This window comes from Maylandia zebra, linkage group LG5, assembly GCF_041146795.1.
Source record: "Maylandia zebra isolate NMK-2024a linkage group LG5, Mzebra_GT3a, whole genome shotgun sequence".
NCBI classification, from domain to species: Eukaryota; Metazoa; Chordata; class Actinopteri; order Cichliformes; family Cichlidae; genus Maylandia; species Maylandia zebra.
Genome location: NC_135171.1, coordinates 16,068,697 through 16,096,571, shown reverse-complemented (window position 1 = coordinate 16,096,571; position 27,875 = coordinate 16,068,697). Strand labels below are relative to the sequence as shown.

The following is a 27,875-nucleotide window of genomic DNA, read 5'->3' as shown; positions in this document are numbered from 1 at the left end:
ACCCACAGCAAATGGAGCGCTTTAAAATGGCCTCCTGGCTTCCGCCTTAAAGGATTTTCTTTTTTTCTTTCTTTTTTTTTTCTTATTGCTTGTACAAACACTCCATTTTCATCCCTTTTCATTATCCATTGACTACGTTTAACTCAATGATGTCTTCCTGGAACTACTTGTTTACATTTTGCGTCACATTCAAATGACGGCTCCTGGCTCTGAAAAACTGTCCACCGAGGCTCCCCCACTAGCTTTTCAGATGATCAGAACCTGGCTCTCTAGCACCATTCTCTCGACGCCACTTCTCGCCTCGCCCTTTGGAGCTGCCTGGAGGGTGGCGTAGAGCAGGTCCCAGGCCCCGAGAGGTCAAAGTTCACTCACCAACAATGGAATCTTACTCTGGGTCAGATGCAGTCAAGGAAACAAAGGCCAAGGATTGGACAAACTTCTGTGACAAGGAGACAGAGGGATGAAGATGCATAGAGCAAAAGCCAAAATGAGACGTGGAATGAATGCACTGAAAACCTTTCTCATACACTTACCCAGGCACATACACTCACACACATAACTGTGCAAATTTTGCTTTCACACACACTAAAATCTGCCAAAGCTGTTGCTTAAGCCCATAAAACAACTTAGTCAAAGTTTCTCAGGCTACAAAAATCTGTTTCCCAACAGTTCTCTCATTGTATTTCTTGTCTTTAAATAATAATCGCTTAGAGAAACAGCACGCTTCAATATCACAACAGTTCAGGTAAAACCAGAACTTTTTTCCCTTTAACCTCTCTATATCTTTTCATGTTGCTCCAACTTGTTCCTTCCCCTCCCCCACGCTGCTGTCTTTCTCCTCTCTCTCTCTTTTTTTTATTCACTGCCATTGATCATGCATGCAGAAATTCAGTACACCCAACCACGGCTCCAGCCAGGATAGGTTAGCTAGTGCAAGGCCCTGTCCTACATACTGTTCCCTCGCTATGGTCCGCCAGGCCAGTCACACCCTCCCCCTGACCTGCCTCTCCTCACTGACTCAACACCCCCCCCCCACCCACAACCACAACCACTGCCACACACACACAAACCCCCCGCGGCCCATCTCAGAACCAGCACATGCACAGATCATCATGCGGTGGTGGGAAAAGTTAACTCTTCATGACTGAACACTTTTTAGTCAGGTGCAGGGTTGTGTTTGATCATTGCTCAGTCTGTCCTCTAACTTGCAGCACACACACAGAGACAAGGGATTGCTTGCTGATGTGATCGGAGTTGACAGAAAAAATAGTATTTATGGATTATTATTGTTTGTAGTATTTTTAATCTCGGCCAATAAAGCTCAACAAAACAACCTGGGTCCGTAGCTTTGACAGCAGCATGCTGTTAACTTTTAGTTTCCAGTGTCTGAGTTTTAATGTGGTGAGTGAAAACAAGTGCACTTCACGCTCCTTTGTGAGCGCTACACTTGTTTCACTTTGGCCGGAGCAGCTGAGGTATGTGACGAAACTGCCTCAGCTGACCAGGCTGACCGCGGCCAAGAGAAAGGCTGACTTAGAAGTAAAGCTGCTAATCTTCCACTTAGCTGGTTAGGGTGGCCTGTCATGTAGTAAGACAGAGAGAAGGTGGTTAGGTAGGGTTAACTTTAGATGAGGGTAGTACTGTGATTGGGTAACTGGATGAAGAATTGATGAAGGGTGAAGAATGCAAACAGGCAATGCTTGATTTGATGGGAGGGATGGCTGTGGGTGCTAGGTTGAAGGGAACAAGTGGACTAAGGGTGAATGAGGATGGAGGGTAATTCGAAAAGAGGGACTTCATGATGGTTTAAAAGACTAATGATTGTGAGGACAAGGTTAATGACAACAATACAAATGAACTAGGACAAGACATTCAACATTACATTGCATAAAAGAGATGCACACACGGATGACGCACAACATTAAAACCACTCGCCCAATATTGTCTCATTTTTTCTCGTGCTGATAAAAAAAGCAGTGTTCGGTCATCGATCTGAGGAATATCCCCTGGTGTCTGGAGCTGGGATGTTTGGAGGGCATCCTTGTTTGCTGTGGTGGCATTTTGGGATTGAATTCAGAGGTTTCAGGAGTCGGGTCAGTTCATACCTTAAGTCAGGGATTCCAGACTAGAAATGCTGCTCTAGTCAATGAAAGAAATGTGTCACTGTTTGGGCTTAAACTGTAAGAAATAAATGTGTAAAATTCCAGAAAAATAAATGTTGTTAGCTCGTTGACCAAACTGCCCTGTAATTATAAAACTGAAACAGACAATATCATTTTATTTTGGACATATTGTAAAAAAAATATAGAAATTTCTGTAGTTTTATAACGGCACTTCTGGCTTCCGCTTCAAAGGATTGTTTTATCCAATTGAAAAATAAGGAAGTGATATGATAAGGTGTGATATGAATGGGAGGACTTCATCAGAAAAATCTGGAAAACTTATTAAAAATACATTTAAAAACCCCAAAATTTAAGCCCTCCTTCACAATTTGTAAAGTCATCCAGTGGACCAGACTGGACTCTTTGTCGGGCTGATTCTGGTCCCCAGGCCTTATTTTTGACACCTCTGCCTTAAGTGTTCCCTGAGCCATTCCTGTCCAATTAGTATGGTTGGAGTGTGCTGTTGGTTCAGCAGCCTGAAATGACATGATGAAGGTTATCCACTTCACCTATCAATCAGTATACATTACATCACATTAATAAAATTGCATTACATTGTATAATATCACATGATACATCACTATGGCACTGATTACATTATATATAAGATCAAATAACATCCTGACATCGTAGGCCCAAGTTTAAATCAGATCATATATGATCACATTTAATTATGACTCAGTGAGATCACGTGTGAGAACCAATATATAACACAGATAGAAAGCAGGACCTCGCTGACATATGCAATATGAAAATAAAAGAGCAGCTTCCAGTCAGCGATGGCTGTTTCACAAACTGTATCCTGGTTACGGATGCTTCATGTCACCTGAGGCCTAACCTGGCACCACAGGAAGCCATTTTTTTTCCATTATGTCTTCCTGTAGAGCAGCCCAAACCTTGCTCATATATTAAGCTGATATGAAGAGATTACTAATGAGTGACAGAGACCTAACAAGCAAATTAAAAAAAAACAACAACAATAAAAAAACAGTTTTAGCACACAAAACCTGTGATGAATTCTGTGCGTCCTAAATCAGATCCTTGTCTTTGAAATGTTTATTTATTGAATCGTTCTCTCGTCCGAACATTTCAAGACATCCAGGAGGGTATTAATGGGCCACGCTGTTGTGATTCAACCAATGACGAGAACGGCGGGGAAACACTACACAGAGAGCGCCACTGGCAGCATGAATAAAAGGCAGGCAATGCGCGCAGGAGGGGAGGTCCGAGGCCCCGGGTAGGCTACGGGAAAAGGAGGTAGAGGCGGAGTCTGTCTGTGAGCGTATATGCATCTGTGCGCTTCCTCGCTCACCCCTCCTCTTTTTTTCTTTTTTAAACCACCCCACCCCCACCTCTGCTGCCCCCTCCCCCCTTCCCCTCTCCCCGACCCCTCCTCCTCCTCCCCTCCTCCCATCGTGCTTGCCCGCCCCTGAGTCTGGAGCAGCAGCAGCAGCAGCAGCAGTGGAGCTTCACTGCCTCTCCTCGCCTCACAGTGCGGGAATATACCAGCGGAGAGCAGAATGGATACGGAAGGGAGCCAGAGCAGCCTGTCCTCCGGCACGGACAACTCCCCCCACGACCCCTGGTAACAGCCCGAGTCCGTGCGCCCGTGTTTCGCTCGCCTCTCGGCCCGGTTTGAGTTCACCTTGGACTTAAGTTGAGTTCAGTGCGGGGAGCGAAGCCGCGCCGAGACAAAAGACAAGCACGCTGTGTGTGTTATGTGTGTGTGTCTCTCTCTCTATGTGTGGGATGGATAGACTCAGCGGAGGAGACGCAGACGCACCGCTTGCTTTCCGCCTGTTATTTCTCTCTCCCTCCCCTCCTCTTGTTTGTTTATTTTTCTCGCTTTTCCACCAGAAGGCCACATTGTAACTTCTCTTCCATCATCTGGAAAATCCTCTCCTTTTTTTCCTCCTCCTCCTCCTCTAGGGGATTATAACGGCCCGACTGGCCGATTGGTGACTTCGCAACATGGCCGATGCTTTCTTCTTACTTTATTGATGCTATATTACGCACAGATCCTCCAGATCCCCCCCTTCACTCCACGAATGTGCATGTGTTGTGCTTAAAAGACGCTTTGAGAAAAAAATCTGTGACTTACAGCTTCTGTTTCTCTCATTCAGCAAAATGTTCATCGGGGGTCTGAGTTGGCAGACAACACAAGGTGAGCTGTCCCGCACGCTACTTTAATAAGTCTGGATGAAAGCCTCCTGTTTACTCCTTTTTAAATATAACGTTTGCTCTAATAATAGCTGTGGCGATAACCTGCGAGGCTTCTTGAAGTTTTAAGGAGAAACGCGGTGAACAGTTCAAATCAAAGCCTCCTATTCATTAAGGATCAAGCTCTAGGTTTAGAGTCGGGAGACGCAGGAGATTAATCGTGCGCACACGACGACTTGTCTGCCTTCCTTTCCTGTGCACTCGTTACACTCTTAATAACCCGAGGAGGGCATTCAGAGTAGAAAAAAAGGAAAAAAACACTAAAGTGATCGATTAATCAGCGTTAAAGCTGGAAGTTGGGCTCGTCATCATGGGCCACGCTAGTGTTGTTGTTTTCCTTATTGGTAGCACTCCGCTCAATTCATTCATTTATTCGAAGAGCCGTGAGCGCAGGCTGACGCACGGGCACAGTTTAGTCTTGTTGCGACGGCCCGTGTTATTATCTCCACTGCTGCTGCTTCTGCTGCTGCTGTGTCAAAACAGCGAGCGTCACCAAGTGTGTAGCTTTGTTTGTGGTCCGCAGGGCCTAATGGGGCTGGTTGTGCTGAATGGCCAAAGAGAGCCCGGTGTATAAACCTCGGCAGGACACACGCACACAAACACAACGTGGTCCGCCCGACCCCCATTGTCTCGCTTCAGCCACTGCACAGCACACCAGGGCCCTGTTTAGAGAGAAGTCCTTCTCTCATTCCCTTCCCCTTTAACAGTGTCTCCCCGGTGTCTTTGCAGAGGGCTTGAAGGAGTACTTCTGCAAATTCGGCGAGGTGAAGGAGTGCATGGTGATGCGGGATCCCGTTACCAAGCGGTCGAGGTAAGAAGGAGGCGTGTGCGCTCCGCCGTCCTATCACCGGATGCCTCATGCTCTTCCATGCTTTTCCATGAGAGCTGTCGTGAGTTTGCATTCTGATTTTGTCACTTGCGTGTGCTTTCTCCCCCCCGCGTTTTACAGAGGGTTCGGCTTTGTAACATACACAGAACAAGCCGGTGTGGAAAAGGTTTTGGCACAAAACAGACACGAGCTGGATTCTAAAACGGTGAGTTCTTAAACTTTTGAAGTGGATGGTACAACTTGGGCAACTTTTCTTACTCTGGGAGTGTGTAGCCTGTTTCTTCCCCCCCACCCCCCACCCCTTCTCTCTCTCGGTGCATTTTACCTCCAACCCTATGGCTTGTAAAGTTGAGGAGTGCATTTTGGAGCCCACACCCCTCCTCCTCCTCTCCTCTTTTGCTCATTTCCCCCTCCAAATCCTGGTTCAGGGCGCCAACATGAAAGCGTTCTTTCTTGGTCTTCATTGCCATGGTTACCTGGGGACCTGAATGGGGTGGGAGCCCCTTTGCAAAAACCCTCACAGGTTTTTATGCACAGTAGAGAGTTCACAAGTTTTTCCCCTTCTTCTTTTTTTCATAGGAAATAGCAAGTGATAAGTTTTTTTTAGTGGCAGCTCTCAGAGTTTTTGGGGGGTGGCAAGAATTGTGGGAGTGGATTCCAAAACTGATGGCAGGGAGAAGGAAGACTGTGGGGTCAGAGCAGCTGAATTTAAATAGTGATGTAACTCCGAGATTTGTGAGTGTGTGTCTCTGTGATTTCCCCCTCCTACACTGCTTAAACATGAAAAAACAAATGTGGGCAAATTTCACAAACCACTCACCAAACCAGAGGACAGGCAGCACCCTTGTGTTCAGGTAATCCATATTTTTGCGAGAGACAGTGACTTGGGCACGAGTGCGAATCTCTTTGGTTTGTTTTGGTGAGAATCCGAGGCCCACATTTGAATATCTATTAAAGTGTGAATGCCTCTGTCTTGGTAATGCAGATTGGTTGTAGGATTGGGGACTGGGTGTGTCTTTGTCAGCTTGTTGTCTTTCCTAACCACACACACAATAGGATCATTTGAGAGTGAAAATCGGTGGCACAGAAAGTCAGCAGGGCCCAGGGGCAGAGGAAAGGTAGAGTTGGTTAGTTTGTTGGAGCAGGCCTGTTGCTGGGGGTGACGCCAGCCTCAGGAGACGGTGCTGTAACTGCACAGCCCAGTGGGATTTATGTCTCCATAACAACTTCTCAGCTATTTTGCATTGACTTAAGGTTTGGTTGATTGGGTGGCACAAAGATGGTGTCAAGTTTTGTCGGGCATTTATAAGTACGCAAGATTATGATATCATGTTTGTTTTTTTAAGTGAGACTCTTCATAATTTAGAAAGTTTAAAGATGCAGTTTGGTGAAATAATCAGACCTTCAAGCACCACCGCTGGAGGTCCTGATATTTATTACAAAATGAGCGCTGCTGCTGGTAATCTCTCCATATATATTTTTTTATTATTCCTTTTTCACCTTGCTTGGAAGTAGGTTCTAAGAAGCTGCAAAATATTACTCAGTGAGTCATGTTACCTCTTAAAACTAGGTGCTGCCAGAGCCTTTGAGAGCCAGACCCTCTGTATTTGTGTGTGTGTGGGATGTGAACGCTGGTTTTGGACGCCTCTGGTAGCTCAGCTTGGCAGGCCACTGGTGGGGTTAGGCGTTGCCCTATTATAAACCAAAATACGGCATAAGGCTAAACAATAATAATGTTAATGACTCAAATGCAAGGCTGGGTTGCTCAGGTTGTTGTGGCAGCAGTCTGCGGGGGGAAGCGTGCCATGGTACCATTTATCCAACAAGGCGTTTTAAATGGGGGGTATGGTTGCCATTTTGTTGTTCCATTTTTGGAAATTTGAGCCCAGAATTTATTTGTTGCAAATCTCATATTTGCCAAATTGGGATGTATTTTCTTTTTTCTTGCCTTGCTTGTAGCTTAATTCTCGAAACGCTACACAAAACATATTTGAGAGAACGTTTTTGCATCACACCTGGAGTCTCCCTCTCCACAGTATTGTTTGATCAGCCTGAGACGTGAAAGAGGCATTCCTCACAGGCACGAGGAAGAATATTTGATGCTGTGATGTGTATGCCTTGTTATGCTGAGCTTTGGTTTGCGAGAAAATATGTGAAAGGCATGAAGCGGGGACGGGCGATGTGAAAAGGAGAAAATGCACAGGGTGAGAAGTCAGGTGCAAACTAACCGGTGCAAGGTCCACGCTGCTTGGTTAGAAGCGGTATTAAACATTTACAGTCCTGTTACATCGTGCTAGCTGCCCTCGGAAAATGAAAGTCACAGGTTAAAATATGAAGTGAACTGTTGTAATTGTTCAGTTATAATGCAATAAGGCTGTCTGTTGTGTTCAGTGAGAGGGTCTGTCGAGGTTGTTGTTTTGGTTCGAGGTTAGATTTCCTGTCGGGGGCAGAGTGTGGCCTCGGGGCATTGGTGTGCTGCTGTATTTCCCTGGCCGGAGAAGAAGGGCACAACTGGTATTTGTTTTCTTGGAGAAAATGCTTCACTGGAACCGGTTACGGGAAGAAGTAAAAGACGAGGCCAGATATTCTCTGAAAAGAGACCACTTCTCGCTCCCTCTGTGCGGTGATTTCAGATTTTTAAAAAATTGTGGTGAATTATGGTTTTTGGTGATTAGTGTGATTATTTGGCATTTGCTATTTCTTCACAGGGAACTCTGTCTCTCAAAACGACCCCCTAAAAAGGCCAGTGTAGTGCTGAATACAGGTTACTGAAAACATTTTTAATAGAAGGCACAGACAGATAAGAAACACACTGATTATTTTTATTTTATGTGATTTGTTTTTAGCGCAAGTAAGCTGGAATGTCCTTTTCAAGGTGTTTTATATAGTAGGTGGAAATTGCTGCTTTTAGCGCGACTTGTCTGCGAGGCTAAAGAAGTCGTCAGCATTGTGCTAATATAGCCGCTTTCATCTGTAGCCCATGACATATGTTAGCAGCAGCCACTGTGGGCCACAGGCCCCATAGTCTGCAGTTGCTAGTGGTCTAACACCTGGTTAGTGGAGAGTTTAAATGCCAGGATGGGCTGCTCGCTCCTGATTGGAAGATTAGCTGTTAATGCTGACGTGCACGAAACAAGGAGAAGGGGGATGGAGAAGGTGAAGAATAGGAGAGAAGGGAAGGCACTGTGCTGTAATTAGTATGGATCTGTAAAGCAACTAATCGGATTGAATGAAACAAACTGGATTGGGCTCCTGAGGTCCGTGCACGACATCAGATCCGGGATAAAGCTTGGAGCAGCTCTGAAGGTGGAGCGAGAGAGCTCTCTTGTCATGTTAAATGTACACAAACCCCCACCCCAACAGTAAACACAACCGAGCACAGCAGCCACACGGGTTAGGCGCTCACATAGAGGGTTACAAGCGGTAGGGACGGGGTTAGGTTGGAGGACCTCATTAGTGAGCTTCGTTAACTAATTACTGTGCCATTCTTCAGCTGTGCAGATTGACCCGGCTGGCCTGAGCCCAAACCAAGTCTCCCTCTTACACTGTGTGCATGTATTGACATGTCAGCCCCTTTCGTGTCCTTGGGTGTTTATAGCTTTTGTTAAGCTCATATTGATTATTTTGTCATAATGACGGTAGCCCGTGGTGTCTTTTTATCAACGTGGTTGCCCTTTTCTTGCGAGAATGTCTTGGAAACTCGGCCAGTGCATCAGAGCTTGAATGTCTGTGTGTATATGCTTGTGTTTTCACCTATGAACTTTGCACGTATGTCACTTTGTATCCTCGTGTTAGCGTTTCCACTCTCGCTGCATTGTTTGGGTGCTTGTGAATGTGTGTGTGTAAGTGTATATGTATGTGTGCCTGTGGGGGTAGCACGGGAGCCCCAGTTCCTCTACGGGCCCATCTGTTTTGTACTCTTTGTCCTGTTAATTAATGAAATCAGAGGGGCTGCCTGCTGGGACTGCCCCACTGCACCACCACACTGGACAGGCCCGCTTTCTCATGGGCTGACTCTGTTTTCCAAATGAATGCCTTCTCTTTCTCTCTGTGCTCTCTCACCTTTACACGTACGCATCTACTGGTTTGGCATTTTTTAAAATTTTTTTCAAAATTTATTTATGCTTTGATTTTTGTTTTCCAGTTTGTAACACTGGTGGACACGCCGCGCCCTGCGAGGTGACTATTGGTCGTAGATTAGAGTAGTCTTAAAAGCTAAAACCACTAAAATCATACTGCAGGCTCTGCTGTCACTATGCTGCTTAGAATGAGCGGAGGTTGGATGTCATGAAGCAGGATGTTAGACCAGTTCATGAACACTCAGTTATAACTCTTGTCTGTCAAGTCTGGGAAAAGCACCTTTTTTTTTCTTTCTAGAAAGGTTTTCACATTTTTCTTGAGTAGTTACGCTTTCACCAGTATGATTGGGAACGCTACGTGGCCGAGCTTCTTTTCAAATGTCAAGCCACCGATGAGCTATTTCTGAGTGTTGCAAACAGTGACCTGGCTAAGTCATTTCACTTTTTGCTTTGTGGCCTATCTGTCTTCCTTGAGGCTAATCCGCCACTCTGATAGATGCTTTAGTTTTCATTTTTATTATTGCCTCCCTCTGAGTACTGCCAGATGTAGAAATTACATGTTAGATATATTCTGTTACTTCACTGAAGTGGAACGATTTTTTTTAACAGCATGGCATGACAGTAGCTGTAGTAGCACTGCTACAGATATTACATTAGGCCTAACGTAGCCTAGCTGGTAACCTTCAGTATTTTGAAGAGCTTCTGATAATTTACTAGCTGTAACAATATTGTTAATTTGTAAAAATGTGAAGTATGATGGGTAATCTGATCCTAAAATTTATTAGCAAGACTGCTACATCAGTGTGATCACATATCTTGATTTCTTAGGTATTTAATTAGCCCATAAAAAATCATAATTTGTGTCCCGTCTTCAACCCCTCACCCCCAATTGGTCGCGTCAGATAATTGCCCCTTCTAGAGCCTGGTTCTGCTGGAGGCTTCTTCCTGTTAAAGGGGAGTTTTTCCTTCCCACTGTCAACAAGTGCTTGCTCATAGGTGCGAGGGTCCTCTTGGCGATTTCTCTCTATTATTTTACATCATAAAGTAATTTGAGATGACTGTAATGGTGATTTGGTGCTATGTAAATACAGTTGAATTGAATTGAGTCATGCAAACATACTGATTTCACACTTCTTAAAAGAAAGGCGGTTTCCGAGAAAACTTAACTAATCAACATGCTGCTGGATGAATAAAAAAAAAGACTTGGACATTAGTGCTTGTTTACAACTAGCTTATAGAAACTGATGTTTTTTTTCTTCGTGTGTTTACAATGGTGATAACAATGGACAATGTGGCTCGTGTTAGATGTCTGACCGCTGTCATTCTCAGCTCATGCTCTGCCACATGATCGCCTCAAGGCAGCTCCTGCCCTCTTGTCGTGTTAAAACAGTACAAGGCAGGTGGGCTGAACAGAAAGCCCAAGGCAGTGACCTCTCAGCACTTCAGTGCCAAGAGGAACAACGGACATTTTGCCCACGTACGCCAACCGGTGATGTCATTAGGATGTTACAGACGCTTGGAGTTGTTTAATTGTGATAATTATATTGCGCTGTAATATAAATGAGTTTCTTTCCAGTAGTACAGTTGTACTATAACTCTATTGTTTTTAGTAAACAGTGAAACTAGTGTGTAGAAATTGATGCATCTGAGTTTGCAGTATTTGGGCTGGAATGATGTGAAGAAAAGCTTTGATATTAACTCTAAGTTTATACATATCTTCTCTCATTAAATACATTTCAAACATAGACTCCACAAAAAAGATGTTTAATTATTTTAAAAACATTTTTATTGAACAAGGTCAAATGCTGCCATGCTGGGTGTGAATGCGCGGTGTGAGTAAAATGAATTCTCTTACTCATGTTCATCGTGCTTGATCATGGCAGTGACCCGATGTTCAGTTTATAAGTCAGTATTATTTGTGACACATTTAAATAAAAATGGCTAAAAAAGCTGAATCATGTAGCGGGCAAACGCACACATCTGTAACACTGTAATGTCACATTTGGTCCACACTGACACAGAAATGCTGTGTTGTCACTGTTTGTGAGCGCGCTCGGTTGTAGCGGATAGTCGCTGGTGGCTTCGTGCGTCCTTGTCACCTTAGTCTTTGTGCGCTGACCAGCTGGAGGTGACATGGCTCTTCTCATCTTTGTGTCCCACTTTAAGGTGTAAAGTCCCTCTGCAATCCCTTCCAAGGACGCTGCAGCTGCATCTTAGTTACACAGCGCTGTGCTCTCGAAGCGGCGGCAAATGTGAAGCACTTAAAGGTCCTCGAAGGATATATGTGTCAGTAGATTTGTCATCAGAAGCAGGGAATTATCACAGGGGCGAGATGAAAGGATTGTTTGAATATTGAACGAACCCTCCTTTGTGTCGTGCGTATTGTTCACATTAGAACTAATTATTTTAAGCTATTTCACAGGGCACTTTTTACTGCCAATATCAATTCAATACCTCTGATAGCGGCTGTGGGAGACACGAGGGGTTTCGCTTCACACATCCAATTATTAGAACAAAGATGAAACTCTAAGACCATAATACACTACAAGGTCCTGTGACCTAAAAATCATCTCACTCGTCGGTTTGAGTGAGAATAACACGAGATTCCGCACAAATTTAAAATGCCAGGCCGAGCTTTGCATATTTAGCATTATTAAAGGCCAGCTCATTCAAAGCTCATTTACTTCTAATTTTATCTGTAACCTTGACCAATGCTGAGACATTCCAGTGGGGAGGAATATGGATACAGTCAAATCGAGCTAATCCAAAATGGAGCTTGTCAGGATTTGTGAGATTTAGAAAAAAAAAAATCTATGTGTGATATATTCAGAATCTTAGATGCTCATTTTGGATTCAAGACTGCCCCGCTCTGTGTAGTTTGTGGCGAAGATGCATTTAGTTGTGTCTCAACACACAATTCAGAGAAAGTACATATTCCTGTCTCACTGTGTATTTTGTTAACTATGCGTGTTTGTTTAGCTGCCGTGTTTGGATTTTCGGGGGCTTGCATAAACAAGGGTCTACTATACATATTCGCGGATTAGCATACGATCTATTTCTGGACCTGTAGTCCAGACTTAGAGGCTCTGTGTTGTAACAAATTCTAGTTAGTTAACAGGGTGATAATTCATTGACGTGCGCAGCGGTTTTTTGAACAGGAACTTTTGAGCAACAAAACCAGAGCAGGTAGAGATTCGGTATCATTGCTGGGAAAAAAAAAAATCAAATGTCAGATATATTTTAATATCGCTTTCCTATATATATATTATGTGCATTTCCAGTCCCCCAACCATTCAATGACACGTTTGAGGCTGGATAACTTGTGTTTATGGTTGCCAGCGATCCAAACTTGCTTATGCCGTGTCTGTTATTAGTATGATGGTACTTCCTTTGTAGCCTTACTGCTCCCAAATCCTTAATAAGTCTGTTATTGGAACAGAGTGTGAATTAGACATCTCTGTGGTCTAATTGACCCCAAACATAATAGTACGGAGCAGAACATGTAGTAACGTGTAGAAGGTGTGCAGCTTGTAAATGTCTTTTTGGCAAATGTAGTTGATTATATGTTTCCTGATGACCAGTCGTAGATTATTTATGCATTTGCTGCCTGTTTCTGTTACAACAGAAAGAGTACAGCATTGATATCTATATATATATTTTTTATAAACAAATCAAATGTATTGATTTATCACTTAAAAAACGACAACAAAAACTCATCATGACTCATCTTTTCCCTACAGATCGACCCAAAGGTGGCGTTTCCCCGCCGGGCTCAGCCCAAGGTGAGTGCACCCTGAAGGAGTTAACAGCAAGGAGGAGTGGAGATGATGTCATGTGTCACCCCTAATAAGGGAGCCCTGGTTGGCTGGGATTAGACTCAGGCACATGATCTAATTGGAGCTACAATCCACTTGTCCAGCCTGACACCATGACCCTGTGTACACAGGCTCCTGCACTGCCGCCTGTATACGTGCACACACGCACACACATGCATTTTCTGGCTCACACCTAAATGGATGCTTGCGCCGATTATTCACCTGCACACATGCTGCTCGCATGCACACGCCTCAGAGGCCTTAAATTGACATCAATTAGTCTGAATTCCAAGAAGAGCTTTAAGCAACCTTTGAGATTAGACAAACGCCAACCAACACAAAGTGTCTTTATCGCAGGCAGCTAGCACAGACCTAATGTTATTAGTGATAAAAGATACCTTCTTCTTCTTTTCCTTCTGCGCTGTTAGCTGGTGACCAGGACAAAGAAGATCTTTGTCGGAGGACTGTCAGTCAATACCACCATCGAAGATGTGAAGCAATATTTTGACCAGTTTGGAAAGGTAAAAAAAATGCACAAACCTACTAAATACTTGCAACCATCATGCTTAAGCCTTCACTCTGAAAAGCTGTCTTTCAGCTGGACTGCTGCTGCTCAACCTTGGTCTGACCTTGACTTACCCTTCACAGATAATACCCATCATATTAGATATATGAGCATTTTAGTGGTTTTTAAGTGGCAGTTGATAGATAGATATGTTGCAAAGCTATATTGTATCAATAAAGGGACAACAAATATCAATTTTTTAATAAATCATTATCATCTCACCTGATAATAGGGGGCGACCTTTTTGCAAGCAGTTGCACTCTGACTGGGACTGACTGGAATCACTCTCAGAGAGGTTTTTAGACATTTGCAGATAATTGCTATTTAATTTATAAATACAGACAGATTGCGTCGACTCAACTGGCTGCCAGCTGTTTGTATTCTGCAGAACAGGATGGCTGCTGAGCACAAATGTAATGGTTAAGTGTGTGCAGGCAGCAGACGATATGTGATTTTTTTAAAAATTTATCACAGTTTATTGCTGTTTTATCAGAAACAGATTGTATATAACTGCAACATTATGACTTATGGCAACATTTGTGGCAGGTTTAAGTGACGGTGTTGGTGTGCTTGACATTAATAACTGAAGTGAGATAACTTTATCTTATTGGATAAAACAGATATTGGCTATCTTGAGGACATAATTTGTAGTTGAAAAAAGGGTGATAAATCACAATATATGTTACTACAAAAGCTTAATATCTTATCATGAGTGAGATATTGTGATAGTATTGTATCGTGTGGGTGTGTGGTGTTTACATCTTCTACTTTTAACCCAGATTTCTTAAGGTGGATGCTAATATTTTGTCAGCATTTGGCTGCTTGCAGCTCCTCTCTTAGTTTTAAGGAAGAATTAGCTTTTCGATTAGCCTAACAATTCCATTCCATTAGCCAACACTTTAAACTTTTTACAATTTATGAGCGTTAAGGTGTTTCATCTACTTTTAGTTCACAATTTAATAAAGTACAGAAACATTTCAATCAGTTATTTTTGAAGTGAATCATTTTTCAGTGGTTTTCAAGCTTACTGTTGGCTTCTAACAAGTTTTCACACTATAAGTGGGGAATTGTTGTGTTCAGGTGTTACAGTACTTTGATCAAATTACTTGATAAAAATTGTATCAAATTACTTCAGCTTGCCCGCAATCTGTCCGTGTACCTTCTGGTAGCTGCATAAGCACACCCTGGGGTACCTCTGGTTGGGCTTGGCTGCTCTAATGGACTGCATGCCTTTGATAGATTATATTCATCTACTGACTCTGTCCAGCTAAAAGTTTTTTTTAACTTTCCTTTTAAACGTTTTTTTTCCACAGAGAAAAAAAAAACTTTTATGGCTTTTGTTTTAAGCATGTCCGTTTTTCGGTTCAAGTCGAGACACCTTAAAAAGAGAAAGCAGACCTATTTTAGGAGAAAAAGTGAAACGAAGGCACGCAGTGAAAGTGAAAGAAACAAATGCTGCGCTGTTATACATCCTTTTAACCTTAGCTAGCTTCTTCAGAAGTCCTCAGAGTGGGTTTCTCTAAAGAGTGCAAATATCAAAGAGGGGAAACAAAGAAAATGCTGTGTGGTCATCGGTGGTTCTGCTCCGTCAGCTTTAGCATGACTTAGTTTGTTAGTTTATCTCTGTTGTTGGCTGTTTTTGCTCTTTTCTGATCACATATTAGCATTTCTGGCTTCTGCATTTGGCCTGCTTAGCTCTTTTGAAAGAAATTTGGTGAAAGGCAAACACATGCTGTGGAGACAGATGAGTGGCCGGGGGTAGAGGGAGGTTAAAAAAAAAAAAGCAGGAGGGGAAGAGGGAGAGGGAGATGGCAGGGGACTGAAAGGGAAGAAGAAACCCCCCGTGGAGAGAGAGTGGGAGGGGAACTCAGAAAAAGGTTGAAGGGCAGAGGGAAGGAGGAATGCTGAGATAGTAGTGAGGGGCAAAAGTGATTATTAAAGGGGGGGAAAAAGGACCAATCTGATGAGAAATAAGTGTGTTAAATTATCCATAAAGCGTGGCATGTTGGGTTAGTTTTTAGCAAACTACTGTGTGCGCGAATGGAGATCAGCCTTTTCAGTATTAACTAATCAAATGCAACAGCTGCTCCTGTAACAGCCCCCCCACCTTACCCAAAATCAGTACTTCAGACACCCTCCCATCTCACACACACAAACACACACCCTGCTCTAGTCGCTCTCAGCTTGTTGCCGTGGTGACCTGCCTTCGCCCATTGTCCCGCTATAATCCAGTGCTTTTTTTGTGCGTTTCCTTTAAAAAAAATGTGCGAGAAGTGTGTATTTGCATGAATGGAAAGACGGGCGTGCTCGTGAAAGTGTGACAGTGGCATCGTCGTGGATGCGAGCTTGCATGCATTTGTGCCCATGCAGACGGAGAGCGAGGCTCACAGCCGGCGATCCAGTTGTCACAAACATTAAGTGTGCGCCTCTGCCGCCGTTGGTGAGCAGGACAGTCTGAAAATGAGCATTGCTTCAGGATGTGGGCCTAATGGGTTGGAAGAAATTAACAGCACGAAGCTCCTTCTGCCTCGTGTCTGCCTGTGTTTTCTCTCAGTTGGCCTCTGACTCATGCTTGAGGTATTACTGTATTTCAGGTACTGGTTCAAATTTAAAGAACGCCGTTTAATTCCGGCCCGCGTGCTCACGGAAGACCTGGATTTGCGAGCGTGTGACCCGTGGCACAGATTCAGGTGGCTGTTGTGACATGTGACACGTTTCTCCTCGGTGCACTCGCTTAAAATGGCTGTTTGCAGTCTGTGTGCCGAATCATTTCTCCCCGGTGATTACAGACACTCATATCTAAGACAACACTCCCTCCGCAGGATGAGGGAATATTTGGACTGTTTGGACACGTGAGACCAAAGCTGTATCGTGGATAGCGGCGATCCCACAGTGCATTCCTGCTGAGCGGGAGGTATTTCTTGTTTATTATCTGAGCCTGGTTACAAGGTGCAGGTTTGGTTGGAGCAGGACTCAGTGTCCTGTTTATTTTCATACTGTGGTACCGCCTTGCAAGGAAAACACAGAATGCACTCTGCATCTTATGCAAGTCTTTGATATGTGCCGAAGTTGTTGTTTTTTAGCAAGCCTCTAAGAACACCTAGATAAACTTCACTACTTGGACTAGGGTGGCTGCTCGGTTGTTGACGCGTCAGGTGTTCTGGGCCAACCTGAGGAGTCAGAGGCTTTTGTTTACATGTGATTTCCTAGTTGAAAAAATCTGAGGGCCTCTTGCTAAATGTTCCCAGGCCAATGAGACTGCAGCAGCCATGTTTCGATTAGAAGTCGGAAATGAGGGTCTTGTAATTTCCCTCAAGCTCATGTGGCTCTTTTTTTTTTTTTTTTTTGGCCAAAGCTGAATATAAGATCTGTCCACACACAGAAGTGTGTTTAACATTTCAGGCATTAGCATTTCAGGCATTTTGGGCGTACAATCAATTAGGTTTAATCCAAAGGAAATCTCTGTTTTCATGCCTGTTTACCCTGCCTCTCTGTATCCTACACGAAAAGCCCGATGATTTCAAATCTTCATTTTTGAGTAAACCCAGAGAGTAGGTTAGCAAGCAAACGAAGGAGCGGATAGGATGAAAAAAGCAGCATGGACAGGGCAGACGGGAAAAGTTGGGACTCCACTCACCCATGTGAGCTGGCGATTAGAAGGCTTGACTGAACACTTTGTCTGCTGGCCTGTTTAGAGAGAGATGGCCGGAGAGAGCGAGCGAGAATGAAACGAGGGAGGGAGATGTGAGGAGACGGCGGGGAAAAAAATGTGAATGCCACCTTTCATAATCTGGCAGAAAAGTGTAATGGACTTGTCAGCAAACACTTGTTCTTCAGTACAATAGCGGTACGCTTCACTAAAAAGCGGTTATTTTTAATGCCGCTCTCGGGAAGCAGCTCGAGATCTCGGCTGACCCTCGTTCTCTGTACATCTGAGAATGTCAGAACTATGAGAATATGACCTTAAGTTTACTTCGGCTCTGCATGCATGCTGAGTAGTTAGCGATAGAGCTGCTGCTAAGTCAATCTCAGAACTCACAGCTATCCAATCAGATTGTCTTACAGCACCCTGGGCAGTGGACATCGTGAGATCTTCTCCTTATTGGTTTTGGCAAAGGCGAGGGGGGCTGGTGTGTGGCCACAGTCTGCAGATCTTTCTGTTCTCATGGAGGACAATTAGCAGAACCATGTTTGCACTACTATACTGCTTATTATCTGTAATTTTTTTTCTGTTTCCAATACTTAAAATCTCCTCTGGCTGGCAGGGTTTGCTAATCTCTTCCAGAATAGATGTTGCTAATGCTAACAGGAGGACTAGCTGTGAGTGTAACTCTACTCTTATGATAACATGTTGGCCTGCAGCTGTCTACTTGCTGTCCTCTTCCCTGGCTCTCTGCTGTGTCATTGAGTCTGGATGACTGGAAGGCTGGAAGACATGAGGGGGAGAGGAAAGGAGAGGGGAAGGGAGGAGGAGGAGGGGGTTGCAGGATAAAAACTGAATGAAGGACAGCAAGACGAGCACAGGGGGGAGCTCTGTGTGTGTTTGCGTGTGTGTGTCCCATGCTATATGTTAACAAGGATGAGAGTGAGGAGGGCTGTAGACGCAACCTTGATCCTCTTTGCATATATCATTTTTCACTTTCGTTGGTGCAAACACTTGCACAGGCTTGATCTCAATCAGACGAGAAGGCGTGCATGTGTGTTTTTCATCTGAGATACGTTTTAGAAATCAAATGACCTGCCTACCCAGAGGCCTCAGGCACTCAGGTTACACTGGTTTGGGTTTCAGCACGCGCTGCCTAATGAAAATAGCCATGTGGTAGGGCTTTGGCATATTATATCATCGTCCCGATAATATGGTTATTTTTACTGATATAAAAACATCATATCGCGATATCATACATGCTACAGCAACGCCATATTGTCCCCAGTGCAAGCAGCAAGGAGACAGGCCCAGGCATGTCTGACAGCAAGAGCGGTAGCTAGAAAAGCAGCTGCTGCAGCACCCTCCAAGCAAAGCACGGTACTTTGAAAAAATGTGAGAAAATTTGACCCACTAAAGGTGGAAATAACAAACATGGCAAAAACACACCCTTGAGTACAAAGCAGGCTATGAAGCAGGAGATACTAGCAGCCCGTGATGTGGGACCCAACAGTAAACAAATGACTCAACCGAGCATGCTAGAGCACTCTCCATATGACAGGAAGAGCGAACGGCGGATGGAAATTACTGATGCGGTTACACGGTGTTAGAGCAGGGCTTTAAGCAGCTGATTAGAAAGCTCGACCCTGAGAAACAACAGGTAGAAAACACTTTCATCTTTATTGTGTGACAATACTGTGCAGGCTGCTGACAAGTTGCAAGGTTAAGTTACTGTAGTTACTGTTAAACTAAAGCACGACGCAGTTATTTTATAGTTTTACTTAAATGTCCCAGGGAAAGCACAACCTGGGCTAGTTTTGTGCTCACGTTTGAATTTCTGCTGTGTCACTGTATATACTGCTGTGTCACTCACTACCATTGCACTGTAACGCTCCTGCAGCTGCTGCTGGCACCTTGTTTCAATAGATTCACACTTGTAATTAGGAAGTGTATCATTAGTGACAGCAGCTCATTGGAAAAGAAGGTTGGTAAATGCTCTTCATTTACTTACACTTACAAATGCTGCCGCCTGCAAGCTGCGAGCGTCGATACGACGTTCAGTCTTCTTTTTAAATATATTGTTGTTTTCTTGAAATAATCATGATATAATGTTGAAGCTGTCCATGCAGTCACGCTCATGTGTCTCTGTTGTTTTGCTGCTAAAGACTGAAAATGTGAAAGTTTTTACTTCCACCTTGATCCCAGGCCTTGGCTTCTCCGTGCGTCTCCTTATGCCGTCAGAAGCTGCTAACTTTCCTGCCAGTGAAGGACGAAGCAGGGAGGGAGGGAATGGGATAAAAAAAAAAAGGGGGGGAGGAGGTGGAATATGAATAGGGCAGTGGAGTGAGTGCAAAAAGGAAAGTGGAGGGAGAAGTAGAATAAAAGGAGAGCGTGTTGACAAAAACCTCAGCTCACTTCGTTCTCTACTCTATAATCCAGAATGCTCACTGGCAGGCTTCCTACCTGCCATCAAGACTTTTAACTTTTTTCAATCTTCTTATTGCTGTTATTCATCACAGCATTATTTATCAGCCCTTCTTCTTTTCTCTCCAGCCATTGAAATGAGCTGGAGTGGGTCTATGTGCTTGTGGGGGGGGGGGGGGGGGGGGGGTGAATTCTTCTAATTGAAATTCTTTGCATGGTCTCCATGGGAATGGTAAACTTTGCAGAGAGGGAAAGAAAGACAGCGAGGGTGAACAAACGAAAGCAAAAGAAGGGCGAGAGCGGGACAGAGTTTGTAAGAACTTGGGTGAAGGATGGAGGCAGAGCGAAGAATGGGAAACATTCAGCGCCTCTTTTTTACCGCTGATATATTGCATTTCATTTTATTTTTTTACACGGCGCCCTCTTTCCCCCTGTTTTCCCCGTCGCTCTCTTCCCCTCTCACCCTTCCATTCTTTTTTTCTTCTCTCCTTTGTCACCTGTCACCCCGCCCAAGTCTCTGCCCTCCACCCTCTCCATCTGTTTTCTCCTCTTACTCCGATGCTAAAGAGGGACAATGGCACCCCATGCTGTGTAATGATGTGCACGCGCGCGCGCGTGTTAAGATGTCCGAGCTCATCTATTCTGTGCTTTGTTCTCACAGGTCGATGATGCCATGCTCATGTTTGACAAAACAACCAACAGACATAGAGGTGCGTACCCAGAGTTATACTCAAATGTGCACCCGCCCGCATTATGTTGATACGCTTAAGTGGGACCACGATGGAGTCATTAGCTCTGGTGATCTAGCTAAAAAAAAATTCAAACAAACAAATTTTTCTTAACGTTGTCTTTCCTCGCTCTCGCCTACTTCTGTTTATACAAAGTCAGGATCTAAGTTAAGACAAGTGGGGAAGGGGGGAGAAAGAAAGGAGCAGGGTGGAGTTAGCCACGCCCTATCCCCCCTCTCCTCCATGATGCTAACACCTTAATTGACAAGCAAGACCTGTGAGGTTGGCCTCAGCTCTTTGGGTTGCACGTTACAAAAGGGAGACATTAAAGTGATCACATGTTTTCTGATAACTGTGCTCGTTCTTCCATCTCATTATAACCACTCATATCCAGAGCCCGTGTAAAGGTGGAAAATTCAACATGCTTTCAAATGTTGCTCAAATGTTACAAGGGTTTCTTTAAGAGTTTTTTTCTCTCGCTCTTTTCCAGGTTTTGGTTTTGTTACCTTTGAGAATGAAGATGTGGTTGAGAAAGTGTGTGAGATCCACTTCCATGAGATCAACAACAAAATGGTACGGACGTGAGCTGTAAAAAATATTTAGAGCATGGTTTACTCGGTGGTGTAGGGATTTGTTCCCAGTGTCCCAACTGCCAGACCGAATCATGTGGCGTAACTGTTGAGTGTCTTTATTTCAGTAGTTTTTTTTTACTAACTCCCTGTTTTCTTTGCTTCAGGTGGAGTGCAAGAAAGCCCAGCCCAAGGAGGTGATGACGCCGACAGGCTCAGCCAGAGGCCGTTCCAGGGTGATGCCCTACGGGATGGACGCTTTTATGCTGGGCATTGGCATGTTAGGTAAAGTATTAAACAAACAGCAAATGCAGTATCTGAAAAAATCACTGTTAATCAAGTGCTAGCACTGACTGACACCATTTTTCTTTACGAAGACAGAAATAACAGATTATGCAAGTGTGTGTGTGTAGCTTAGTTTTAGATTGTACTTATTCTAAAAATACTCAAAAAAAGTAACAGTAGAATAAACTCAGACATCTAGAATGTGGAAAAACACCGAAACGAGACATATTTCTGTATGTGTTGCTGATCAGAAATAACAGAAAAGGAACCAAATCACAATATTGACTCAAATTTCAGTAGTGCCTTGAAAATGTCTTCTGTGCATTAATTTAGCTGGGAATAGCTCAGCAATTTGAACGCATTTCTTAGGTTTCCTCATTCACACTGAAGGAGCTGCTTTAAAAATTAAGAAATGTCATATTGTAGGTGCACCCTCCGTTCAGAAATATTTAGGCTACGTAAGCTAAACGCCTGCTTTCAATGACGTTATTCTCTGTGATGTATCGAATGTTTAGAGGTCACGGACTGAAGGGCTCCACACGCTGGAGTAAAAATACAGTATGAAGAGATCCTCATTGAGAAATCAAAACCGAGAGCTACATCAGCTGTAGTTTGTGGTTGTTTGATGCCCTCTACTGGCAAATTTCAGATCGTAATACATAATCTCAGTAAGGGCCTGTAAATGTCAGTGACTCATACTACTAGGTCTGGCTCATGTGTAATTCATCTCTAATGACCCCATTTCCCGCAGACGTTAAGCTAATGTGTATGCCTGGATCACCAAGTGTCCGGAGTGTCGCCTTAAATTTCGAAATATTCCGAGGTTGATTAAAATGAACCCCGGATGAGGGAAAGCAAAATCAAATAAATGACCTTAAATCACTCAGTAGTTAATAATAGCCATCTTTACTGTAACTCCTTCGTAGCTGCACTCTGTTGTACAAGAGCAGAGGAAATTAGCTTATAGGAGATCGCTTAGCTAACTGCCACTGCAGCAGGTGAATGTATGACTGCACTCTTGAGGTGGTTCCAAAAATAAACCTGGATAGATCAGATGGCTAGATCTGCCTGTGTGTACTCATCGTGATTTCTGCTCACACACCAAGCAGCCTCCCCTAAAACTCATTTTCTGAGTTCGCCATCATGCTCCTTTATACAGTCAATTAATCCTCTCTCTCTTTCTCTCTCCAACAGGCTACCCGGGTTTTCAGACTGCTACCTACACCAGCCGCAGTTACTCTGGTATCGCGCCCGGATACACCTACCAGTTCCCAGGTACGTCTGCATAAGCCACACAGCTCACTGACTCTCTTTAGGCCTGCAGACAGGGACAGAGTAAAGGCTAAAGGCTACAGGCTGCAGCATGCTGACAGTTTTTAACAGTGCGAGGCGAAACATGTATGAACAGCAACGGCCACGTGGCTAGAGGTTCATGTGCGCGCTCAGATTCGCGTGTCATGCCGCCTTCATTTCAGCTGCAGCAAGTGTGATTTTAAAGTGCTCTTGTCTGTAACTTAAACCCTCTGCACTTTCTGAAACACTGTCTTCTGTTTCGAATGTTAGTTACTGATGTTTTTTGCCTTTCATTTGTGATATTAGACCTTCTTCCTCTTATATTCTTCTTTGTTTATTTGATCTGCTTATGTAAGCCCCATTCAATTGGCCGTATCGCCCCTCCTTTTCCTTTGCTCCCACCTTCCTGCCTGTCCTTACAGTAGGTTTTCTTTTTTTGTTTTGTTCTCTTTTGTTTTTACTTTCTGTGCTCGTGCATCTGTGTTGACATTGTCTCTGTGTGCGTGTGTGCCTTTGTAGTATGGCTGGTGGATGGCGACTATTTACAAAGACATTTTTCTCTCTCTGGATCTTCTCTGTTTCTAGAATTCCATTTAGAGAGGACCCCCCTCCTGACATCATCCCACCCTCCTGAGCTGGCAGGTGAGTGTTGCCGCAACCCCTCTGAGAACCTAAAAAGAAAACCCGAAGCTCTTTAGCAGCAGAAACCCAAGTTAAACCACGAAGACCATCTTTACTAAATGCAGTAACCCTGAATCACTGGGATACTTCTTCAAAAACAAAAGCAGCATAACCCAAAAAACAAACCTGTTTACTTTTACTTTTAAAATCAGATTTAGATTTAATTTTTGATTTAAGAAATAGTCCGCCTATGTACACGTGAGGCAATCCAGCAGCAGGTAGAAATAGGGTTCAAAGGTAATGCAAACGACCTTGTAAGACTTTTCAAGAATCAAACTTTAAGTAGTTTCTGTGAACATATCGGTTGTTTTTGCGAAGCTACTGTGGAGGTCGCCTTAAAATGTCTTTTTCCCTTAAGCACCATAAAATATGAACCCCCAGGTATTGGTTAGCACTGTTATAGTAAGAAGGTTTCTGGCTCAGACCTCCTGGCCGGCTGGATTCTGTGCGGAGTTTGCATGCTGTCTCCTCCCACAGTCCAAAGACATGCATGTTAGGTTAATCTGTGATTGGCCATAGGTGTGAATGTAAAAGTGTGTGATTGTCTGTCTCTCTTTTCGAACCCACTGACCAGTGACCTACCCCGGGTCTACCATGCGTCTTGCCTAAACTCATCTTGGGTGGGCTACAGCCTCCCATCAACCTTCAACTGGATAAGCAGTTAAGGAAATTGATGGAGCGATTTATGGATGTACACTAAACGATCTAACGAGTTCCATTTTTCTTTGAAGACTACTTCTGACAGAGGTGACAAGATATGATGATATATTGGGCTAAAAGCTTTTAGGTTGCTCCTAACTCTGCCGGTAAATACTTTTAGCCTTTGGATGTGTTGTGCATGCAGCCGATCTACAAGCAGCTGCGCCTTTACACTGACATCTAGTGGCTCTGAGCTGTACTTACATTTTTACTTGGAAACGCCATCCTCTTTGATTTTAGCCATCATTTTGTATCTTATTTAATGCATCAAGCCAGATGCTATAGGATGTTGGATCATTAAACCTTACACCAGTGGTATTTAAATGACATGTCAGATCTCTGGGTCAGCTCTCTGTTCAGCCACACTGAGCTGTAGATCATGACATACGTGTTGTGTGACAGTTTTGTTTGTTGTGTAATCCTCAGCCATTCCCCTGACTGCATACGGACCAATGGCAGCAGCTGCAGCAGCCGCCGCGGTAGTTAGAGGTATGTCCCTGTTTGTCTGCGAAAGAGTGTGAACAGCAGGAGTGTGTGCATGTTTACAAATTTGCATGCTCGCCTTACTCACAATGAGCGCGTGCGTGATGGCCTGGTTGGAGAAATAAAGGAATATTTTTAGACATGTGCATGTTTCTATGTGTGTGTGTGTGTGTGAGAGAGAAAACCCTCCAGTGTTTAAGACTGACTTGTCTCTCCTGGCTCTCAGGCTCCACCCCTTCACGCACAGCTGGCTTCCTGGGCACCAGCAGCCCTGGACCAATGGCTGACCTGTACGCTGCAGCCAATCAGGACTCAGGAGTCAGCAGCTACATCAGTGCAGCTAGCCCCGCCCCCAGCACAGGGTTCAGCCATGGTATAGGGGTAGGTCACATGCTCCCTTCCTCACCCACCAACTCAGACTTACATGCATGCATGAATGCACACGTGTGTTGACAAAGCTGCTAGAAGTGTATTCATCTTTGCCTCTATGTGTGTGTATGTGTGTGTCCTCAGGGTCCTCTGATTGCTACTGCCTTCACTAATGGCTACCACTGAGAAGTCTCAGGTCACCGAGGGATGGGAGGGCGTCTCCTCTGCTGATGAGCCAATCACAATGCTGACTGCCCACTGATGGCACAACCTGATTGGCCGGCCACCGGCTCTTTACCGGGCTCTCCTGGCTCCATATGGCTCCGCCCACCGACTGAATATCTTTTTAAATCCAGAACTCTTGTTTCTGCTGTACTAATCTCACTTCAACATAACTTCCCTGTTTTCTCCTCTTTTGTCCTCATCATGTAGTCTAATAACTAGAGCCCACCCCCTCTCCCCCCTCAGTTATCCATTTTTTTCCTTTTGAAGCTGAGAAAAAGAAACTGCAAAAAAAAAAAAAAAAAAAAAAAAAAAATCTCCGAGGAAACATTTGTCACCGTTGACAAAGACACAGACAACTATTTTGAGTTTTTATTATCGTCATTTTAAACTTCACTTCCATCGTGAATCCTTCCCAGCTGTCGTGCTGATGTTAACAGAAGCAGAAAGAAGGCAAAAAAAAGAAAGCTGTGCGAGATGAGATGGGTCTCAAAGCCGTTTTTAACAAAGGAAGAACAAATCCAACACAGTCCTTTTTTTAACTCGAGTCTCACAGAAACATGGAGGGAAAAAAAAACCAACCAACAACAACAACAAAAGTTAAATGTATATTTTGGTAGTCTCTAAAAACAAACAAAAAAAAACCTTTGTAATATTGTTATTAATATTGACATAATAATCTGTAAGGTATTTTATTCTGTAATTGGTTTTAAAGCAATGTTTTTATGTCTTCCTGTAAAATATTGTAAATAGACATTGGGTGAGGTAGGGTGGGTGTGGGATGGGTGTGGGAGGGAGGGGTCACTGAACCGGCTGGCATGTCATTGGTTGGTTTGGAAAAGGGTTAACAGCAATTTGACTGGATGTCATTTACTACTCTCTGCGGTCATCTCACTACTTTTATGGGTATGCATACGCCATTATGTGTACACTGTGGGGCAGTCCACTCTAGCGTCACTTCAGCGCAACGCTATCCAGGATAGCTGTTGGCGAATAAACTTCCAGGAGCTTGTCTGACATATTTTTTTTCAGTTGACACATTTTTGTTTGTTTGTTACCAGGTCATATTTTTGTTTGTTTGATTTAAGTCTTTCAAAAAAAAAAAGAGAGAGAAAAAAATAAGCGAATTTGTCTCTTGCGTCTTCGTGGAAAACAGTTTATGAAACCACGATGGGACTTTGGATGATTAACAACTTTAAAACAGGAGAAATAAGGGGTTTCTGGCGATTCGGGACTTGACTTCACTTCCTGATTTTTGAAAATATTATATATATATTTTTTTGCGCGTTTCTCTTCTTAATGTTTTTGTTTATTTTAATTCTTTTAAGAAAATTCTTTTATGCGGTGTTCTCCACCGTGACAAACAAATGAAGGACATTCTCAGAGAAGCAGTTGTAGAAAAATCACGATCATGTTCTTTCCTCTTATCACTATTGAAGGTGCATGTGATTGCGTCTGCGTGTGTGCGTGCGTGCGTGCGAGTGAGTGTTTGTGCGCATACATCAAGGTGTAATATGGAACTACTTTCGTCAGCGAAGGAGCGTTTTGATTGCCTTTTTTTCCTTTGGTACTGAAAAAAAAAAAACAGAACGTTTGCCCTGCTCCATTTGGGTTCATCTGCTCTTCTCCCCCCTGACTCTCTCCCATTCCACACTTCGTTTTAATAAATTTGTGCACCTCTGGAACCAACAGATAACTGTTTATATATAGTTGCTGCTCAGTGTGGTGGTGAACAGACAGGGTTTTGGGCAGGGAACCAGAAATGGAACAGGGTCTCGCTCCCAGTCGGCTCTGATACGGGGGCCTCAGTACAAGACGGCGCTGGCTGGCAGGAAAAGTCAAAAAGCTGGAACAAATTCAACCTTTGCAAAAACAAGTAGCCTGTTTGTTCAGCCTTCTTGCTGCAGCCTGTTTGATGTTCAGCACAGCAGAAAACTTCCTGATCCAGCCAGTAGTTCCTCTGTCAGATGGGCTGGGACATGATAAAAGAAAAAAAAAACAAACTACTGCTGGACACCAACACTGTAACTTTTTAACTTACAATAAAGCAATAAGTTATTTTTTACCTTACAAATGAAAATAGTACTATTATTGGTAATAGCAGACGACAAGTGGATAATTCTGCGGCATTAAGACTTATTTTCAGAAAAAAAAGAAACTATATTTTTCTGTTTTGAGATCTTGTTCCCCTTGTATATTGATTTTAATGATGTCTTTTGTTGTGCTGTTGTAAGGAAAAGGGCCAATGCTTTGAATGGAGTTTGTAGCTCTACATGAGCTCGGTTAAAGTTTAAGATTTGGGCTGTCCCCCGCCAAGCTTTACAGCAATGCTTTTCTTTTTTTTTCTTCTTTTTTTTCTTTGTTTTTTTTCCTGACAGTTTCAATTTGAAAATCCTAATAAATTATTCTAAAGTGTTTGTGACTCCTTTTTTTTTTTAACCCAACATTTGTTCACATGCGCACTGAAGTCATGTGAACTGACCTGCGTGTTTGAAATCTTAAGAGCAAATGCCACCTCTTAAATTGGTATACTGGCACAAATAGTCAGCGTATGTAACTGCCAAACTTCAACTGCTGAGGCTGAAAAATGAAGCCAAAACACGAGTGCCAAAAGTTGCAGTTCACAGAATGGCTATTTGAGGCTGGATTCGCTCCCTTAATCAAATGCACAACCTTACAGTAGGGATAAACATGTTTGCAGCCTGGTGCGAAAAACATTTTGGTCTGTGTTAATTTAAACTACTAAACGCTGGACTGTGAGTCATTCCAACATATAAACTCCACCTAACTCCAGTGATGAGTGACAGAG

At 43.6% G+C, this 27,875-nt stretch overlaps 1 protein-coding gene across 1 annotated transcript; it reads left to right on the top strand.

Moving 5' to 3' along the window:
- The first annotated feature begins 3,557 nt into the window (after positions 1–3,557).
- Positions 3,558–27,481, top strand: LOC101483923 (RNA-binding protein Musashi homolog 1). The gene is made up of 14 exons (XM_004545211.5): positions 3,558–3,747; positions 4,286–4,326; positions 5,112–5,193; positions 5,332–5,416; positions 13,031–13,072; positions 13,534–13,626; positions 20,399–20,447; positions 20,956–21,038; positions 21,202–21,319; positions 22,514–22,594; positions 23,198–23,254; positions 24,419–24,481; positions 24,702–24,856; positions 24,989–27,481. The coding sequence occupies exons 1-14, from the start codon at positions 3,683–3,685 to the stop codon at positions 25,028–25,030; spliced, it is 1,056 nt and encodes a 351-aa protein (XP_004545268.3). The 5' UTR covers positions 3,558–3,682; the 3' UTR covers positions 25,031–27,481.
- Positions 27,482–27,875: the final 394 nt, after the last annotated feature.